General features: G+C 56.4%; 1 protein-coding gene across 12 annotated transcripts in view; it reads left to right on the forward strand.

Annotated features, from left to right (window-relative positions):
* ZFYVE28 (zinc finger FYVE-type containing 28) overlaps positions 1-15,667 on the forward strand; it is a 103,468-nt gene that overhangs the window by 47,098 nt on the left and 40,703 nt on the right. For all 12 annotated transcript variants that reach the window (XR_009351840.1, XR_009351839.1, XR_009351822.1 and 9 more), the window contains exons 2-4: positions 4,393-4,533; positions 12,726-12,863; positions 14,665-14,867. Coding sequence is in view for 7 of the 12 variants with exons in the window: in XM_059166732.1 (XP_059022715.1) it covers positions 4,393-4,533; positions 12,726-12,863; positions 14,665-14,867 (482 nt within the window). In the remaining 5 variants the exon portion in view is untranslated. The remainder of the gene's footprint in view (positions 1-4,392; positions 4,534-12,725; positions 12,864-14,664; positions 14,868-15,667) is intronic.

Below are 15,667 nucleotides of genomic sequence, written 5' to 3' on the forward strand. Positions count from 1 at the left end.
CAGCCATCACCAGGCCTGCGGTTGTTGCTGCCACTGGCTGATGCTTGCCAGCCTAGAGCGGAGAGGGTATTTGGACTTGAGGTCTGCTTATTTGGTGTGCGTATTTGAAATTGAGGTCTGCTTATATGTGGTGAAGTTTTTGCCGCCAGGGCAAAGGCTGATTCAGAGTTATTGTCTGGGCAGTTTTGGGCCCAGCCCCCTGCATCGTGCCCTCTTTCTCAGAGCAGAGACTTGCTTCCTCGCGGTGTCCTTACCCAGTGCCCTCAGTTAGTCCCGGCCTGGGTGCTGAGCCAGCCAGTGTCTCATCGGCTAGCAGTGGTGGACTGGATGCCGCAGGAGCAGGTGTGGGGAGGGCTTTTATCCCCGGCCCTGGTGTGTGTTGCCCGGGAGGGTTTCAGGCCAGCGCCGTAGGAGGTGTACCTGCTTTGCCTCTGCTCTCCCTGCCCTCCCACCCGCACTGCTGTGAGGGAAGCTCCTGGGTGTGGGGCCAGAAGGAAGCCCGTGGTCTGTGGTGACTGGGGTCCTGAGCAGGGTGTCAGGGGCCTAGGCTTACTGCCAGCAGAGTATGGCCTATGTCACCGGCCAGCGGTGACCTCAGCCCCTTGCCACAGCCCCTCTCCAAGGAGGGATGGCCCCTGTGTATCTAGTAATAAGGTGCTATTTGAGCCATTTCCCTATTTCCCTGGGACAATGCTTGTGGTACCCAGTGCGGCCCAGAGGGAAGCTGGCAGCCCCCGGGGGAGCCAGGTCACCATTCTGGGGCCTCTGTTCTTCTCCTCCTCTTCCTTCTTCTTCTTCAAGTTTCAGGGTGGAATTTAGTGATTAATCAATTGCACACCCATGCTCATCACCTCCTGTGCCCTCCTTATTGCCCGTCATCCAGTTATCCCATCCCCTCACCCCCTCCCCTCCAGCAGCCCTCAGTTTGTTTCCTACAGTTGAGAGTCTATTATGGCTTGTCTCTCTCTCTGATTTCCTTTTATTCTGTTTTTCCCTTCCTTCCCCTGTGATCCTGTTTTGTTCTTAAATTCCACATATGAGTGAGATCACATGGTCTTTGTCTTTCCCTGGCTGACTTATTTCACTCAGCTTAATACCAGGGATGCCTCTGAGAAGCAGAGAGCAAGGCCTTAGGGCCTCATCTGATGGTCAGTGGCCTCCAGTCAATGGCCCTGAGGCTACCCCACCCCCTGCCCGCCAGCACCACCACTGCCCCTCCCTGGGACTCCCCACCCTTGGGAGACGGGCTGGGAGATGTCTTTGAACATCAGTGGAACAGGAAAGAGGCAAAAGGTATTTGCCCAGCCCCCAACCCCAGTCCTGTCCCTGGTTGATCATAGAGGGGAGACTGGTTACTCTCCTAGGTGTGCCAGGAACCAGGGCAATCAGCTGAGCCCATCGAGGGGCTGCACTGGCTCCCAGGACCAGAGAGGGCATGAGAAGGGGGCACACTATTTTTTGGGGTGTGGATCTGGGTCTGTCTCATCTCAGGCTGTACCCCGAGCCCAGCATGCCTGGCCGAGTGCTGAGTAAGTGGCTGGAAGAGCAGGCGCTTCCCTCCGATACCAGTCCTCCCTGGCCCTGCCTGGGTCACCTGTCCACCTCCGGCGCCAGTCAGCGCGCTGGGCACCCCGCTCCATCTGTCTGCCACATCGGGGGGCTCCTCCCTGGGCCAGCCTCAAGAGCTGACTGAGTCAGGCCCTTGAGGACCCAGGCCCCTGAGGCGGGAAAAGCCTCTGTGGATGACCACACACAGGGGAGGGGCAAAATGCCAGGGCCAAGGGCAGAACCTGCGGTGGGAAGAAAAGGGCGACTAAAATTAGGAAAATAAGTTATCCTACGTTTAACAAGATTAGGTTATAAACACAACCATGTGGTAGCTCCTGGGTCACCTGTGCAGTGTACATCCATGTGATTTTTTTCCAGCAAATTTGGGCACCTGTGTGATTTGGTGTCTTTCCTTCTTTGTTTTTCTCTGTATGGTCATGAAGAACGCCATTTATAAAAATACCTTCGTGGGATCCATCACTTTTAGTGTGGGTTTCTCCTAATCCTGGAAACTCAGATCAAAGGGAAGAGGCCATGCCTGCCTGAGGCCAGAGGGAGCAAGAGCAGGCTGACCTGTGAGGGAGCAGCTGGTATGAGGGGGCTGGTGTGTGAGGGGAGCAGGCAGGTGTAGAGAACAGGCTGGTGTGTAAGGGAGCGGACAGGTGTGAGGGGAGCAGGTGGGTGTGTGAGGGAACCAGGTTGTGTGTGAGGGGAACATGCCTGTATGTGAGAGGAGGAGGCTGCTGTGAGGGGAGCAGGCAGGGGTGTGAGGGGAGCAGGTGAGTGTGTGAGGGGAACAGGTGGGTGTAAGGGGAGCAGACAGGTGTGTGGAGGTGGCGGCTGGTGTGTGAAGGGTGGGGCAGGTGTGTGGGAACAGGCTGGTGTGAGGTGAGTGGGCTGGTATGTGAGGGGAGCAAGCTAGTGTGTGAGGGGAGCAGGCGGTATGTGAGATGGGTGGGCTGGTGTGTGAGGGAAGCAGGCAGGTGTGTGAGAGAGCAGGCCAGTGTGTGAGGGGAGCAGGCAGGCATGTGAGGAGAATAGGGGGGCATGAGGGGAGTGGGCTGCTGTGTGAGGGAAGGGGCGGGTGTGAGGGGGGCGTGTGTGAGGAGAGTGGGCTAGTGTGTAAGGGGGAGCAGGTGGGTGTGAGGGGAATGGCCGGTGTGTGGAGGGAGTGGGCTGGTGTAAAGGAGAGGGTGCATGTGAGGAGAGTGGGCTGGTGTGTGAGGGGAGCAGGTAGGTGTGAGGGGAGCAGGCAGGTATAAGGGAGCAGGTAGGTGTGAGGGGAGCAGGCAGGTATAAGGGAGCAGGCTGGTGTGTGAGGGGAGTGGGCAGGTGTGAAGGAGAGGGCACATGTGAGGAGATCGGGCTAGTGTTGAGGGGAGCAGGCAGATAGGAGGGAGTAGGTTGGTGTGTGAGGGGAGTGAGCAAGTGTGGGGGGGGAGCAGGCAGGTGTGTGAAGGGAGTGGGCAGATATGAGGAGGGGCGCAGGTGGGTGTAAGGGAGCAGGCTAGTGTGTGAAGGGTGCAGCAGGTGTGAATGAGCAGTTAGGTGTGAGGGGGGGAGGCTGATGTGAGGGGAATGGGCTGGTGTGTGGAGGGGACCAGGCAGGTATGTGGAGGGAGGGGGCTGCTGTGTGAGGGAGGGGGTGGATGGGTGAGGGAACAGGCTTCTGTGTGAGGGAGCAGGCTGGTGTGAGGTGAGTGGGCTGGTATGTGAGGGGAGCAAGCCAGTGTGTGATGGGAACAGTGGGGCATGAGGGGAGTGGGTGGCTGTGTGAGGGGAGCCGGTGGGTATGTGGAGGGAGGGGGCTGGTATGTATGAGGGGAGTGGGCAGGTGTGAGGGAGAAGGGTGCATGTGAGGAGAGTGGGCTGGTGTGAGGGGAGCTGGTGGGTATGTGAGGGGAACAGGTGGTATGTGAAGGGAGCAGGCAGGTGTGTGAGGGGAGCAAGTGGGTGTGAGGGGAGTGTTCTGGTGTGTGAGGGGAGTGGGCAGGCATGAGAGAGAAGGCGCAGGTGAGGAAGTGGACTGGTGTGAGGGGAGCAGGTGGGTGTGTGAGGGGAAGAGATGGTATGTGAAGGGAGTGGGCTGGAGTGTGGGGGAAGTGGGCTGTTGTGTGAGGAGTAGGTGGGTGTGAGGGGAGCAGGCAGGTAGGAGGGAGTGGGCTGGTGTGTGAGGGGAGCAGGCAGGTGTGAGGGAAGTGGGCTGGTGTGTGAGGAGTATGTGGGTGTGAAGGGAGAAGGCAGGTAGGAGAGAGTGGGTTGGTGTATGAGGGGAGTGGCGGGTGGGGCGGGAGCACACCAGGGAGCGGAGTCAGGACAGTCCAGTCAGGGGAGCAGGGAACCAGGGTTTTGCTCGAAGTGGGGTGGGAGGCGAGCCCCTGAGGAAGGGGCTTCCTGCCACAGAGCACTGGCATTTTCTGGTGTTATGGGAACCGGGCTGAGGTCCTAGAAGATTCTAGAGGGTAGAACAGGTAAGCAACCATTGATGGGTTTTCATTAGAGGCAGTTGTGCTGTGTTGGTCTGGGCCAACAATAAGCAGTTTTCATCCTCCCGGGGATGTCTGTAGTGTCCTTTCAGGGATGCAAACTGCTTATTCAGAACTGATCCCATTATGCCCCTGCCACCTGGACCCTGCTTGGGCCCTGCTGTCCCTAAGCCCCGCATCTGAGTCTTCCCAGCATTGGGAGATTCTGCTGGGATATTGGGCTTCTCTACAGAGGGGCCATCCCCTGGGCCCCGCCGCCAGGGTGGCCTGCTGAGAAGTTGGGGTGGTTCAGGCCGGGTGTGGGGCTTCTTGTGAGGGCTGAGGCTCCCATTGACGCCCATGCCGCTGTCCCCCACAGAGGTCGGACCCGCAGCTGCTTGCCCAGTTCTACTATGCGGATGAGGAGCTGAACCAGGTGGCCGCTGAGCTGGACAGTCTGGATGGGCGGAAGGACCCCCAGCGGTGCACACTGCTTGTCAGCCAGTTCCGCTCCTGCCAGGTGAGTGCGCCTGGGCCCACAGGGCTTGTTGCAGGGGGACTGAGGCTTTGTCACCAGCTCACGTGCAGTGAGCACACATCAGGGTGGCCTGGGGATGGTGCCAGGCAACCCTGGGTCCAGCTACACCTGAGCTGTGTGGAGAGCCAGGCGATGAGCGCAGCTGGCACAGGGCACCTCGCAGGCAGATATTGGGAAGGCGGGATGAGCGAGAGCCAGCAGGGTCTCAGCTGGGGTGCTGCTAGCACAGGACTGGGCTGGGCTGTGGGGGTCCCATGTAGAGATGGGGTTTGGGGTCTCAGGGGGTTGCACGGTTGCAGCCCTGGAAATGATGCTAGTAATGTCTTCCCGGTTGAGCCTATGACCCGTGTGAGAGCCTAAGGCGTGATGTGGTTTTGTCAAGGGACAGTCAGTGCCTTTCACAAAGTTCTGGAATGTCTTGGTGTATTCTACCCATAAGTGTGGCTGGATTCTCTCTGGCCTGGGAGAGGAACTGGGGTTGTGCTTTCCAGATCACAAGGAGCTCGGGATGCCATGGGGAGGGAGGCCGCAGAAGCCAGCACCCCACTGCGGGTTTTAAGCTGTGGGAGTCAGATTTTGGTGGGAGGAGCAGGTCCTAGCTGGCCTTAGGATGACCAGGAGGCCCTCCCCACTTCTGGGGCACTGGAGGGGCCAGAAGGGTCTCTGGACTTGCCAGGCCATCTCCCTTTCCCACCAGAGGATCTCATTCCTTATGCTTGCAACACACCGACCTTGCAGTTGGAAGACCTCCTTCCAGCATCCCCACCTGCGCCCCTGCCTATGCCTCCACCCCTGTCTATGCCCCCACCTGCCTGCCCCTGCCTGTGCCCCCCACCCCTGCCTTCCCCCGCCTGCACCCTTGCCTTCCCAGCCTCCCACCCCATGCCCCTGCCCGCGCCCCGCCTGCCCCACCACAGCTCTGTGTCCCCTGCAATGGACTGGCCAGTTCACAGGCTGATGTAATTGCAGGTTATGCAAACTGGGTGCTTCGCGGATCCTCAACTGAACACAAACCAGAGAAGAAAGCTGCTCTGGAATTAGGCGTGGACAAGGCAACTCTAAGGGAGTCGAGAAACAAATCCAAAAAGCTAGAAGGATCTTGCACAGGCGTCTTTAATTTCTCACTGCTCTCTTAACACTCCTGTGTCAGGGTCCCGGGACCAGCCCAGGTCCGCTCACTCCCTAGGAGGACACAGGGGACGTAGCAGGTAGTCGTGCTCACGGCCGGGGGTTTATCCTGATGAACACAGACCAGGCAAAATAAGCGAAGGGAACAGGTACAGGGTGGGGGGCTTTGGGAGACGAAGTTCAGAGGAAACAGGCGCCAGCTGCCAGCATCCTCTCCCAGGCAGTCAGGTGGGACACGCTCTGTTCCCAGCAGCGCCGTGTGACAACACATGTGGGGTCCCGTCTCCCGGGGAAGCTCATGAGAGACGTGAAGCAGGGCTCTTACCCAGTCTGGTCCCACAGGCCCCTCTCCCTGGCTCAGCCCCAACTGCAGATCCCTAGGAGGAAGGGGTGTAGGGGCCGACTGCAGTGTGGGTGTGGACAGAGTGGGTAGCTGGGAAGGCCCCCACAGGCCAGGAGCCCAGATCCCTGCCCAGGGCCGGCGCTGCACGGTCCTCTCAGAGGACAGCATGGGCCTGCGGTCGAGCCCCCAACACAGGACAGCACACTCAGAAATGGTGGCCACGCGTCCCGGGCCAAGGAGAGTAGAGTCAGCAGGGATGCCGTCTTGTACGTGCTATAACTTTATAAACACAACTCACAGTATTTGTTTTATTGGCCCCTTCCAGGCTATGGCCTGTGTAAGGGCTCCTGGCTAGTGAATTTCTACAAAGCTCAGGCATCTCAGTTGGAAAGTGTCTTCATTTCTAACGTTTGTCTTAAAACAACACATTTTTGTCTTTTCTGCTTCTGACGCCTGCTCCATGTTCTATTCCCATGGTGATGCTGGGTTGTTTCTGTGATTGCGCGTTCATTCATTCATTCATTCATTCAATAGCCGTCACTTGAAGACCGTCTGCCTCTGTGCAGAGGGTGATCAGTGCCCCAGAAGTGAGGTGGGCGTGGAGGGGGCAGGCCTCTGGGGTGCTGCTCGTACACAGGCCCGTGTGCCGTTTCGCGCAGAGTCTGGGGACCTGCAGTTAAGATGCAGAGCTCCGAAAGGTCAGAGGCACTGCCATCCCAGGCGGGTTACTGAGGCCAGATTTAGGGGCCCTAGGCCCCTGATGTGCTGGGCACCTGTGAGTCTGTCCCGGGCAGCATGTGGCCGCCACTGCCAAGCACTGGGAGGCCGCGACTTTCTGAGCTTCGGGGCTGGTGGCTCAGTACTACCAGTGAACCTCTCCTTGTCCCACTGTTGGCTGTGACTCTGGCCTTGGTGACAGATCCCTGAGTCTTCTAGTCTGAGTGTCTGGGGGTATCTCATCTCTGGGGGCCCCATCAGCCCAAGTACAGCCCTTGGCTGGGCCTGGGATGTCTGTGTGGAGCTTGCTTGGCGGCTCAGTCTTCCAGGTCACATGCAGGTCTCTGGCTGGCTCCCATTCTGTTCTGTCCGAGGCAGCGCTCCTGGCTTGAGGGTGGGCCTGTACTCGGGGAGCCTAGTCCTTCTGGCCTGGGAGCTTCGTCTTCCACAGGGCATGGGGGCGGGTCTCCACAATGGTCCTCTGGGTGATGGCCTCACCTCTTAATTCCTGATGGGAAGTCTGATTCCTCTCACCAGTGAGTCTTGGGGGCCTCATGCACCCCAAGTCCTTGGGGTGTGGTATGTCAAACCTTTCTGCCCCATAATGGGTCTTTTAGGTGTAGTGTCCAGGCAAGTGCCAAGTACAGAATAGATGCTCAAAGAACAGGAGCCTCCTTTTCTCTTCTCACAAGAGTGATGCTGTGAGAAGCACGTGGGCTGGGTTCATAAGAAGCAGCAGGAACCAGCTCTCTGCGGGTGACATGCAGAGCAAGGGGGGGGGGGCAAGGCAGCGAGGGGCTGGGAGTCGGTGAGGTGGAGAAGACCCGGGACCCACACAGTGGTCCCCGCCCCTGGCTCTAATCTTAGGAGTCAGAGTCCTTCATTTTCACCTAAATAACCTTTTACTTTGTGAAGATTGTGGACTGGGGCATAGTGAGTATGTGGGCGGATTTCTGATGACATTTGCATGTCTGTGTTCTTTCTGGCTTTAGAAACTATAAAGGATTAGAAATTGCAGCTCAGGGGTGCCTGGGTGGCTCAGTGGGTTAGAGCCCTACCTTCGGCTCAGGTCATGGTCCCAGGGTCCTGGGATCGAGCCCTGCATCAGGCTTTCTGCTCGTCAGGGAGCCTGCTTTCCCCCACTCTCTCTGTCTGCCTCTCTGCCTACTTGTGATCTCTGTCTGTCAAATAAGTAAATAAAATCTTAAAAAAGAAAAAAAAAAGAGATTGCAGCTCAGTAGGATGATATGAATCCTGGATTGTTGTGATGGGCTGAATTGTGTCCTCCCCAAATTCATACATTCAGGTCCTAACCAATCTTTAAAGACATAATTAAGGTAAAATGAGGTCAATAGCATGGATCCTGATCCCATCTGACCAGTGTCATTGTAAGAAGAGGAGATTAGGTCATAGAATGCAGAGGAACAATCATGTGAGGACGGGGGAGAAGACCATCTACAAGCCCAGGAGGGCGGCCTCAGAGGAAACCCGCCTCCTTGCACCTGGGTCTCTCAACCCACCCACCTCCACCTGCTGCTCGGAACCAACCTACCTACACCTGGGTTTCAGAACCCCGCCCACCCGCACCTGCATCTCATCTTGCAACCGCCCACCTGTATAAGTGCCACTGAACCTGGCACCCCGCACCAGGGTCTCAGACTCCCGGCCTCCAGACCTGTGAGGAATACACTTGGAACTGCCAGGTGTGGTGCTGTGATGGCAGCCCCGGACACGAATGCAGTGAGATTTGGATATCGTGGCGCAGATGGGCTGAATTTGTCCTGGATGGGATTCCGGCATCATCATAGACCTGTTTTTCCTAAGGCACACCGTAACTTTTGCCATCAAGCGAGTATAATTGCAGATGTTTCAGTGAAGAATGTTATATGGCAAAATGTGCGGATCTTGTGCCCAAGTGTAGCTACAAGTGTGGTCATGGAGGTGCCTTGCTGCAGGTCTGTGATGTGAGCGGAGCTGCACTTGGTAAGGGACACCCTCGAACTTCCCTGTGTTGGAAGGGGCCCGTGCCCACTGTGACAGAAGGGGGTTCTTGGGGAGAGAGGCATCCCTGGTGTGCCCTGACTGCACACTCCAGCCTCCTGTCTGGTGTGTGCTACATCTGGGGGCTGGTGTGACTACAAGTCTGCATTTGGGGTCCCAAGATCTGTGCCCAGGAGGGACTGAGGCCAGGGGACCCCAGGGGGCTGATGACCTCTTGCCAAGGCAGGGAGAGCTCCTCGCAGCTTTTTTTTTTTTTTTTAAGATTTTATTTATTTGGCAGAGAGAGAGAGAGAGAGAGACAGTGATCACAAGTAGGCAGAGAGGCAGTCAGAGAGAGAGGGGGAACCAGGCTCCTTGCTGAGCACGGAGCCCGATGTGGGGCTTGATCCCAGGACCCCTGAGATCATGACCTGGGCCGAAGGCAGAGGCCTTAATCCACTGAGCCACCCTGGTGCCCCAGCTCTTGAATTCTTTGAATTGTTTCCATATTGACTTTTGAGAGTTCTTTATTATGGACACCAACCGTCATCTGTTTATGATTCACATTATTTTCTCCCAGTCTGTGGCTTGTCTTTTCATTCTCTGCCTAGTTTTTTGAAGGACATAAGTTTTAGATTTTGTTGAAGTCCAGTTTACCCTTTTTTCCCTTTGTAGGTCATGCTTTTGGTGTCCTGTCCAAGAATCTTGGTCATCAGATCAAGAACCCAAGGTCATCAGATTGTCCCCTGTGTTTTCCTTTAGAAGTGCTATACTTTCAGGCTTTACATTGAGGTCTGTGATGCATGGTGACTTACTGTCAGTATTAGTGTGATGATTGGACACATGTTTTTGTGGTTTTTTTACAAATGAATTTTCTCTTGTTCTAGTATCATGTGTTGAGAAGACTATATCCTTTCTCCACTGAAAAGTGTTTATTGCACCTTTGGGAAAATCAGGTCTCCACATGAGTGAGGGGTCTATATTCGGGCTCTCTGTTCTGTCCCCTCAATCTGTCTTCAGGCCAGTACCATGCTGTCTCAATCACGGCAGCTCTATACTGTGTCTTAGAATCCCGTGGTGTCAGATCTCCAGTGTTTCTATTTCAAAGGTGTTGTGGCTGTTCTAAGTTCTTTGCCTTTCTGTATGGAATTTAGAAACTGCTAGCAGAGGTCTATAAAAAAGCCCGCTGAGCAGGAGTACACTGAGTCTGTAGGTCAATACTGGGGAAAGAATGCAGTTTTCCCCACTCAGCATGGCACTAGCTGTCACAGGCTTTTCTCAGACATGCGCTATTAGGCGGAGTGGGGATCCTCAGATTCATGGCTACTCAGGGCTGGAAAGACAGAACTTTGCTGCCGTCTGACGCATACTCTTCTAGTGAGAAAGCCGGGGTCCCCCTTATCTTTGTTCTGCGTGGGTAGTGTCTTTTTGTCTTACTACTTGTAAGGCCTTTTTTTATTGGTTTCTATCCATTTCATCATGCTGCGATTTGGTATAATTTTCTTCGTGTTTCTTGCCCTTTGGGTTCATTGATCTTCTTGGACCTTGTGTTTATAGTTGTCATTAAATTGTACAAAAACTGGCCATAATTCCTTCAAATCTTTTTCCCATCCCGCTCCTTCTCTTGGGTCTTGCATGATATGTCTGATATCCTGAAGTCTCATTTCTTTCTTGGGCTCATTGGAGAGTTTCAGTTACTTCGTGTTTAGTTTATTGTTATTTTCTTCTGAAATGTCTGATCTGGGTTGAATATTGTCTGATGTGTTTTTTTTCAGCTCAGATATTGTAATTTTCATCTCAAAATTAGCTTGTGTCCTTTTTATGTCTTCACGGTCTCAGCTAACTTTTGGAATGCATGTGAGTCACATGTAAGGGCCATCTCCATGTCCTCCAATGGCCACTGTGCCACCTGCCTCAGCTAGGCTTGATTTTTCTTTTTATCATGTGTCATATTTTCTTAATTTTTTGCAAGCCTGGTATTTTATTTTTAATTAAATGCCTAATATTGTGAGTCTGGTCCTTCTGGGAGCTGAATATTTTTGTATTCCTATAAGTCTGTTTGACCTTAGTTTTGTAATGCAGTTTGGTTATTTATAAATGGTCTGGTCCTCTTGGATCCTGTTTTTTAAGATGTTAGGTGGGGTCAGAGCTGAGTTCAGTCTGGGGTTAACCACCCTCCCCATGGAGGCAACACACTTTGGGTGTTCTGCCCAGCACCCTGTGAACAGTGCTCTGAGCTCTGGCCACGGCTCATGTATGGCACCTGTACCCCCTTCCTGGTCTTGCCGGCCTGTGTCTGTCCCCTGCTCTCGAGTCTGCAGGGTTTCCTCTGGACAGCTCTCTCTCCTCTCGATTCTAACTATCCTGATCCCCCAGACACTCAGTTCTTCTCTTCAGTGAGGGCGTTTGCTGGGTCCCGCTGGGGTACCCTCTCTCCAGACTGGGACCTGAAGGGTTGCTCTGGGCCATGAGCCACCTGGTCACAGCTCTCGCCTTGCCTATTTCTCTTCTCTTGGGGCCACTTGGCTGTGTGATGGCCAGTGTCTTAAGAACCACTGTCTTATTTTCCCCATGACTGTGGTTATCGATTTGGTTCCTATTGCTCTGCATTGGCTGGAATCAGAGGTCCCCGCAGATGTTTGCTGGGCACTGGGGACCCAACAGAAAAAAGGAGCCCTGCCCTTGCCCTTGAGTGGTGGTATCCTCACGGACCAGCAGGATGTACAGTAGATGCAAGCATCACGTGGGAGGTCAGAGCCTTGGCTCTTTCTAGGAGCTGATATTGACTGGGCGCTCCCAGCTTTTGAGGGTGCTGACTATTCATTAGTTTGTTGAATCACAAGAAAGGGGCCTTTCTGCCCAGAAAGCGTTTTAAAAAGAACTCATGGTACTACCGCTTGATGCTGGTCGAATTTTATTCTGATTTTTTGTGTTGTCAGAGCTCAGGGTGCTGATGTTTTACATTAGCAATGTCATGCTTCCCACGTGTGGGGACTGTTTGTATCTGCTTCCTAACAGAAATGAAAGTCGAGCCTCAGAGGGTGGAAAGGAGGGGTGTTGAGATATAAAATCTCTAAGGGCAAGAGCATCAGCTAGAGTCATCTTTCTGGAAAGCCATTTGCTGGGCTGTAACCTGAACCCATAACTGTAAGCGCACTCTTGACTCTTGGAAACGCGTGGATCCTAAGGAAGTCACTGACCACGCCAACATCACACAGCGCAGCTGTGACCATGACGCTGGCACTGCTTCTGGCAGTGGAGATTTAGAGATGCCAACCGTGGCTGGCAGACTGGGAAACGGCTGCTGCTGGGTGTTACAGATTGTAGCTCATGCCCTCCTGACAGCCTGGGGACTGGGAATCATGGTGTCCTTTTCTGGGCTGCCTGGAGGACCAGAGAAGTTAGGCAGCCTGTCCCTGGTCACACGGCTGTGAGGGGAGGATTGAGAGTCTCCACCGCCAGAAGGCAGGGAGCACCTCTTCCTTGCTGGCTCACTGATTTGCTGGTTCCAGAGGAGTCGAGGTATTGCAGCCTAGATGGAGTCAGGCCGTTTGTGCTGGCCTGCTCCATCTACGCAGGAGTAAACCGAGGTCCAGAGAGGGTGGCGGCTTTGCCTGGCCTGACTGCAGAGGGTCTGGAGCATTGTGTGGCAGGTCTGAGAAGGCCAGTTTTGCCGCTGGTATTGTTCCCTTACAGTAGCTGTCCAGGGATAGTCCTCATGGCCCGGGCTGCAGGGAGCCTGACTATGGGTCGGCAGCACGCGTGGGCTCTGTGAGTGTGAGCAGCGGGACCAGGCAGGCAGGGGGACCTGGCTGTTTATTCTCGATGCTCCTGGAGCATATGAACATTGTGTAGCCATCTCAGAGTGAGCTGGGGTGTATTACTGTATCAGCCTCGTAAGCTTCAAGAACAGCATTGTGCCCCATCTGTGTCTCGTATTTTCCAAGCAGCCTGACAGCCACCAGCAGCAGCGTGTCTCAGCACAGTCTCTCCGATTCTGTTTCAGGACAACGTGTTAAACATCATTAACCAGATCATGGACGTGTGCATTCCCCAGGACCGGGCCCCGCGGGATTTTTGTGTCAAGTTCCCTGAGGAAATCCGGCATGACAACCTGGCAGGCCAGCTGTGGTTTGGTGCTGAGGTAGCGGGCAGCGCCTGGGTCTAGGGTCGCAGTTTGGGGCGCTGTGCAGCTCCCCTGTGTGTGCATCTGCAGTGGTTAGGGACCTGGGGTCACCCCTGCAAGGGGTCAGAACCCACTGCTGGGGATTACCGACAATGCGTTCCGAGCCTAGGAGGACTACTTTGAGGGTCTGGGAAAGCCCTGAGACTGCTCCCCAGATCTACACATATGAACACAGACATGAAGCTTCGTGAGCAATTTCTGGGAGGTTCTTGGGCCCCCAGATGTGAGGGCCCACAGGGGTTCTAGTGTCGAGAGCAGAACCTCCCTAGCCCACTGTTGGGGGACATCCTTGCCCGCGGGGTTGGGAGCTGCACTCAAGGCCTGGCTGGAGCCACCCCTCACGCGCCCCTCACACCTCCTTTCTTGTCTCCCATTGTGGGGACTGCAGCCTAAGAGGAGGGTGGCTGCCCTGTGGGACAGGACCCATATTGCCCCAGTCATTGCCTGTGCCCCCACCTTGCCACCCCTCCCTGGGCCATGCTGAGGTTTGCAGCCTGATGCCGGTGAGTCCCTGGGATACGGCATCTTCCTCCGGGACTGCCTGGCCTTGGGCCCCCTGCCCACTGCCCCACTGCTCTGACCCCCTGGGTGGGAGGGCATCCTTGCCCATGCTCTGATTGGTGTGGCAGGTCCCAGGCAAGCTGTCCCACTGCCTGGTCTCAGAGTGGGCCCCAGAGACAGGGACAGCTATGTGGCCTGGATATGAGGCAGGCCCCATGCCCAGGGATATTCAGGGTACTGTCTCCCCAGTGCGGGCTGGCCCCGGGGCCAGCCAGCTCCACATGCACCTCCAGAGGGGTAGGAAATCAGTAATGCTGAGCCCTGCCTCCAGGAAAGTGCTTCTTTCCCCGGCTCATCTCTGGGTCACTGCTGACAAGGTTCGCTGTTGACTGGTGTAGGCCTGAGGCGGGCAGGGGGCCCCACATCACCATAGCCCCACATGGGGATCACATGGCCACCCCTCAGCCAGGACGTGGGTCTGATAAGCACCTGTGTCCCTGACATGTAGAACACTCCGGGGTGATGCACACAGCCCACTTGGCCTGTGGTCTGCCCCCCCCCCCCCCCGCCCAGTATAGGCGTGGGTGGGTCTGTGGGCACAGAGGGACCCTCTGTATTGCCTAGCAGCTAGGAGTCCCACACTGATGAGTCTCAGTCAGCGGAAGGTCAGTTAGCATTTGTGGAAGTGAGGTGTTTTTAATTGCTAGGAAGGTCAGTGGTCTCGGGGAGCATGGTTGGCCCCGAGGGCCTCGTGCCTGAAGTGTTGCCCCGAACGTGGTGTTGGGGCGTCCCTGGTCACCGAGCTGTGGGCTGGGTGGGAGGGGACAGGCGTCGCAAGACTGGGCCCTGAGCATGAAACCCCATACCCCAGAGTCCTGGTTGGACTTCCTCTCCTTCTGGGTCCGTGTGCAGCCCCTTACAGGGGGCGTACTTATCAGCATGGACTTGTTGGGGTCTGGGTTTGGTAGAGACCAGGAGCGAGCAGGTGCAGCATCTCGAGACGCTTGTCCTAGGGTGTGAGGTGAGGGTATTTCCAGGAGAGGAGCCTCAGGGAGGGGTCTTGGGAATGACAGCGCACCCCAGCCTGTGCCTGCTGCCCTGCCTCTCTGTCCCACCGTCCTCAGGGCTGGCCGTTAGAGCATCCGCTCTCTGCAGTTCAGAGGGGGGACCCCCGCCAGTGGGACTCCAGGGGCCCCCCTGGAACTGGAGCTGACGCCTCTCCCCCCGGGCCTCTCCGGACCCGCGTTGTCACCCACAGTGCCTGGCCGCTGGCTCCATCATCATGAACCGTGAGCTGGAGAGCATGGCCATGCGCCCGCTGGCCAAGGAGCTGACCCGCAGCCTGGAGGACGTGCGGGGCGCCCTCCGAGACCAGGCGCTGCGTGACCTCCACACCTACACGGAGAAGATGCGGGAGGCGCTGAGACACTTCGATGTCCTGTTTGCTGAGTTCGAGCTGAGGTGACTCTGAGGCCTTTGCCTCCTGTGTCTGGGGGGACATCAGCCCCAACGCACCAGTCACGATGTTTCCCATGGGATGGATGTGCGGAGTGGGTAGCCAGGGCGGGTTCAGGGCCGGTGGTCTGTGTAGTGAGCCCTGGACCCATGAGGCAGGGGTGTGGGGGTCAGGCTGGGTGACCTTTCCAGGGGTCCAGCCCACCTCCTCTGCCTCTCCCCGATGCACCCCAGCACGAAAGAGCCGGGAGGCGCCTGCCCGTAACAGTCACCAGGAGTGGATATGCCAGCCTCCACCCGTGCTGCCGCCCGATGCTCTGCTGCTCCCTTCCCACCTCGCCTCCTGCCTCACCTCCCGCTTCGCTTCCCGCCTGCTTCCTGCCTCTGACCTCCTGCCTCTGGCTCTCACCTCTGCCTCCTGCCTCGTCTCCCGTCTGTGCCTAGGCTCACCGTGCGGGGCTTGGTGTTCGCAAGCTGCCCCCTTCACCCCATCTGTTCATCTGCCCCCGCACAAACACCACGAGCATCACCTCCCCTCACCTCCATGTGCTCAGACCCCGGACACAGTGGAGCAAGGGAGGGGTGGCCGTGGCTCCTGGACGTGGGGACTTCAGCTCCCTGGGGTGAGGGCAAGGTCACCTCCCAGGTTTGGATTGCACGACACCCTCCATCACCACCCACCCGGTGCCCCACCCATGTCCTCCCGCCTGCTGCTGTCCCTAGCCTGGGGAGCCAAGGCAGAGCCCTCCCCCTTCTCCATCCAGTGCCTCCCTCCACCCCCAAACCCCTCCAGGCTGCACTCATCT

Source organism: Mustela lutreola, chromosome 1 (assembly GCF_030435805.1).
Source record: "Mustela lutreola isolate mMusLut2 chromosome 1, mMusLut2.pri, whole genome shotgun sequence".
Lineage (NCBI taxonomy): Eukaryota > Metazoa > Chordata > Mammalia > Carnivora > Mustelidae > Mustela > Mustela lutreola.